This window comes from Psammomys obesus, unplaced genomic scaffold (assembly GCF_907164565.1).
Source record: "Psammomys obesus unplaced genomic scaffold, mPsaObe1.curated_primary_1811, whole genome shotgun sequence".
Lineage (NCBI taxonomy): Eukaryota > Metazoa > Chordata > Mammalia > Rodentia > Muridae > Psammomys > Psammomys obesus.
The window spans coordinates 638,651-643,386 of NW_026593874.1; the positions used below are offsets into that span (position 1 = coordinate 638,651).

The 4,736-nt window shown below is 50.5% G+C and overlaps 1 protein-coding gene across 1 annotated transcript in view; it reads left to right on the forward strand.

Moving 5' to 3' along the window:
• Positions 1-2,449: 2,449 nt before the first annotated feature.
• The window catches only part of LOC129684269 (cytochrome P450 2A3), a 7,228-nt gene continuing 4,941 nt past the window's right edge, over positions 2,450-4,736 (forward strand). Inside the window, exons 1-4 of the mRNA XM_055617377.1 lie at positions 2,450-2,663; positions 2,929-3,091; positions 3,806-3,955; positions 4,213-4,373. Of these exons, the coding sequence (XP_055473352.1) occupies positions 2,484-2,663; positions 2,929-3,091; positions 3,806-3,955; positions 4,213-4,373 (654 nt within the window). The 5' untranslated portion in view covers positions 2,450-2,483. The remainder of the gene's footprint in view (positions 2,664-2,928; positions 3,092-3,805; positions 3,956-4,212; positions 4,374-4,736) is intronic.

Consider the following 4,736-nt stretch of genomic DNA (forward strand, 5'->3'; position numbering starts at 1 on the left):
GGTAGGTCAGCTCCTTGAGGGCAGCCAACATTGCGGCTCTCAGGGAGACTGTAGAATTGCCCCTGGATTGGAGTTTGCCCAAGTTAGGGTTACATTCTATGTCTTGCCCTTGCTCTTAGTCATTCAGCCAAGAGGGGAAACAGAAGCTATCAAAAAGAGTTTCTGAATCTACCATTAACTCACTCTGGAAGCCTGTCCTGAGACACTGCCCTTGCATATGTCTCTTCTAGGTGCCTGTGAGCACTGGTCCCTATGTCTCTCCCATGTGACTTCAGTTTCTGCTCTGTCATTCATGTACCTGCAGAAATCAATAAGGACAAGTACATTTGATCTCTTTTGACCTCTCCAAGCTCCGTTCTTCTGACACTCCCACTCTCACCCCCTGTACAGATCATTAGAGCCTGCCTGATCACTCAGGGTACATCGTGGTGCCAACTTCACTGAGAAAAAGTCTCCAAATTACTCTTGTTCCCATGGAAACAAGGAGAGAGGAGAATTAGGGGCCTAGGGCTAGCACAGGTGCAGGTTGGAAATAAGAAGAGTTGCTTCCTGCCAAGCCCAGGCTAATCCTATTCCCTGCCTCTTCCTCCTCCAAAATCAACAAACAACTTGTCTTTCTGCTTCTTTCTCTGCCTGTTGTTTCCTCCCAGTAGGTCTCCAAATTCACCATAGAAAGAGATGAGCAAAATGCCAGTAATGGCTGTTCCAAGCTTACTCATCACCACCCGTCTAAAGCTAGGGCACCACCATGGTCCATCCATCAAAGCTTGCCATTGTCCACCTACTGCCCCTCCAAGGATCTAGCTGAGACCAACCTCAGTGAGCACCTATTGTTCATGTCAGAATCTGCTGGAACCAAATCCATAGGCAAATCCAAGAACCATCTGTTTCCACTCTCAAGGTCCCTCTTATCGTAAGTAATATGTCTACTAATCCTCCCAGTGTCAAGTTCCATGCTAACTTTTTCTCACCTTAGTGCTGGCCTAGGGGCAATCTCAGTGCTATCTTATTCCCCCTCCCTCCTGAGTCTACTTGATACTGATCCCAATCTCAACATTGTGGCTCCCACAGTGAGCTGTGCCAGGCCATGAAGAGGAAAAAGTGTCAAATCCCGGCTCCTTAATAACTGTGGTAAGCTCAGTGAGGGCAATGATGCACCAACTCCATAATTACTGAAATGACACCGATGATATAAAGGTAACCTTCCTGGGACACAGGTTCATCAAAAGGCACCTGTCCTGGTTGTTAAGGAAGAATTCAGTGTTGAAGAATACTAGGCTCACTCCTTGCGTCTCCATGGCCACCCTTAGCCCCCAAGGTTACCCGTGATGAAAGCATACCTAAATCTCTTCACCTCAATTTGCTAATCCTGCAATCCAGGCATCAGCTCACTTACCACGCCCACAAATATGACCTTTATTTTCCTCAGTGCTCTGTCTCCTCTGGTGGGGAAAGAAGTCTAGAGAGGGAAAGCTGAAAGGATAGAATGTGATAGCTTTTGGCTTGCAGGATTTTCACATATGTGGCCCCATGCCACTCTCTGTGTGCCATTCTCAGTGAGTTCAGATGTAAATAGGAGACATTGTAAGTAACAGCAGCAATGAAGCCAGTGACCCTGTGGGCCTTTCCCACAGATCTGGAAAGGAATACAGTGGGACTGAGTAAATTAGAACTTTGCTACCTATTGGAGTTGTTATCATTTCTCAGGACCTAGACAGGCCCTCCATCCTAGACTTCTCCACAGGTTCTGAGCATCAGGAGATAGCCGGGCCAAACCCAAGGCATATCCAGACCTGGAGACAGGTGTTGACTCCAAGACCGTCCTGGGATTTCAGTGTGCTTCTCCTGGGTACTGCCCAGTCATTCTTGCCCCAAGAGCCACCATCCACCTCCCCTGTGGTCTCTTCTTCCCAGTTCTTTAGGTTCAGGACCCTTTTAATTGGAAGACTCCCAGGGTCCAGGGTAGTGGTGCAGGCCTCAAGAGGCAGAGACAGGTGGATCTCCATGGTCTACATTCTGAGCTCCAGGCCAGGCTGGACTACATAGTGAGAGCTTATCTCAAACAAGAAAGAGAAATGGACATTCAACTTCATAGCCGTTTATCCTGCTTCAAGTCAATGAATCACAGGATTCTTCTCTCAAAGGAACCCACAACCAAGGCTCAGATGGGTCAGGAATATAAATGTTATGGAGGATTCAGATCTGGCTTCTTTCTACTGTCCTCTGTAACAAATAGCCCTAGAGCCCTTCCTCCTCAAACATGACAAATTCATTCTACTCCCTGTTAATCTCTCACAGGTCCTCCTCCACTTTGAATGTTGGCTACATCCCAACCTAGGTGCATGGTGGGGGGTGAGGGGGCCAGTCTGGAGGTGAATTGAGACAATTGCATAATCAGCACCAAAGGTCAGCCTTCTAACTCAGGATGAATATAAGCAAGCTAATTCAGCCACCACTGCCTGTCTGTCGCCCTCATTGCAACCATGCTTGCCTCTGGACTGCTCCTGGTGACTGTGGTGGCCTTCCTCAGCATCATGGTCTTGATGTCTGTCTGGAAGCAGCGGAAGCTGGCAGGGAAGCTGCCTCCGGGACCCACACCACTGCCCTTCATTGGAAACTTCCTTCAGCTGAACCTGGAGCAGATGTACGACTCCCTCATGAAGGTACTGCCCTGGGCATGCAGAGGGGTAGAACACAAGCAGGCTGGGAGGGACGCCCAATATTGATTGCTGCTTTGTGGTAGGGTATTGACCAGGAGGGAGTGTAATTTTAGGCCAGGGGAATTGTAAAGAATCAACCAGTTCCCGGACATGTGGCATCACTTCTTGGGACACCTGGTCTGAGAGTTGTTCAACTCTAGAGGAATGAATCCCAGGAAGCATCAAGGTTTTGGCCACCCCCTCTAACCCTCTTACCTACCTCCATCAGATCAGTGAACGCTATGGTCCTGTGTTCACCATCCACCTGGGGCCTCGCAGAATCGTGGTGCTCTGTGGGCAGGAGGCAGTCAAGGAGGCTCTGGTGGACCAAGCTGAGGAATTCAGTGGGCGGGGCGAGCAGGCCACCTTTGACTGGCTCTTCAAAGGCTATGGTGAGGGGACCCAGATGGGGACTGCAGCAGGGGACATTTGAGGGCATCCATTTCCCAGCCTTCTCTCTTCCACCTCCTCCAGGCTGTCTTCTCCAGGGCATCACTGCCTCCTGCTGGGTCATGTCTGAGGCTTGTCTCTCTGCCTATTTCCTGATTCCCACAGCACCCCCCAGGCCTCCTCTTGCACCTTGGGATTCCTCTGTCTGAATCCTACTCTTGTAACCTGAGCCAAAGCTACCCCCAAACCCAGCCTGGTCATTCTCAGGTTCTGTGAACAGGCAGGATGCTTTCTGTCCTCTCCGTGCTTTCTGCTTCCACTGCCAGACTTCACAGAACATGTGTTCCCACGTCCTGTCTCCAGGCAAAATCCTCTCCTCTCCCCAGACTCTCTTTGGGTCTCTCTCCTTATTTCCCTCTCTTTTCTAGCTCAGTCATGCATCTTTCACAACTTTCACATCTTCCACTCCCAGGTCTCCACAGTCTCCAGCCTTTTCCCTGTTTCTCTGTGTCTATCTCTTGCATCTGTCCTCCCTCTTCTTACTGTCCCAAAGCGTAGTTTTGTAGTGCTTTCTTGTGTTCTGCATGCGCATTTCCAGCAATCCCTGTGCATCTTGCTCGCTCTGGCTCTCCTCTAGGGAGCCAGTGCTAGGGTGGTCAGTGGACAGTCACGCCTCTATTCTCTGATGTCTCCTGGCTCCCTTCTCACCTGCCCAGGAGTAGTCTTCAGCAATGGGGAGCGAGCCAAGCAGCTGAGACGCTTCTCCATTACTATCCTGCGGGACTTTGGTGTGGGCAAGCGTGGCATTGAGGAGCGCATCCAAGAGGAGGCGGGCTTTCTCCTCGAGGCATTCCAGAAGACAAAGGGTAAGCTGAGCACCACAATTTCTCACCAAGGAGAAGACAGACTCGGGAAAGTGGCATCATGACCCAGGAAGGGAACCAGGCGGGGAGCAAGTGTCCTGGACCCCCGCTGTGGCGTGGGGTCTGGGTTTTGGCTCAGTGCTGCAGTCAGTGCCTTTTTGAATTCTGTGATTAAAGCATCTGATGCTATCACACGGTGATGTTCCCCCCTCCACCCCAATTTCCAATGTCTCCCTCTCCTTCTTCACCCTCACCTGCAGGTGCTACCATTGACCCCACCTTCTATCTGAGCCGAACAGTCTCCAATGTCATTAGCTCCATTGTCTTTGGGGACCGATTCGACTATGAGGACAAAGAGTTTTTGTCACTGCTGCGGATGATGCTGGGAAGCTTCCAGTTCACGGCCACATCCATGGGGCAGGTACCCTGCCTCAGCCTTGCCTTAATTTGCCCCCCTAGTACTGCTGCCAGCCTATTCCCAAACTACCAGCCTGCTCAAGCAGTGTCTTCAAGCTGGCCTGGCAGTTAGCACCAGAACAGATGTTAATACAGAGTCAACAGTTGCACCTGAAATCAGCTGGCGGCAGTCTGTCTACCTGTGTGCCTGTCTATCTGCTTCTCTCTGTGTCTCTCTCTATCTAAGTGAGTGTGTCTCTCTGTCTCTTTCTGTGTGTCTGTCTCTCTGTCCTTCTGTCTCTCTCTCACACACACACATAAACACACACACACACAGACACAGACACACACACAGACACACACACACACACACACACACACACACACA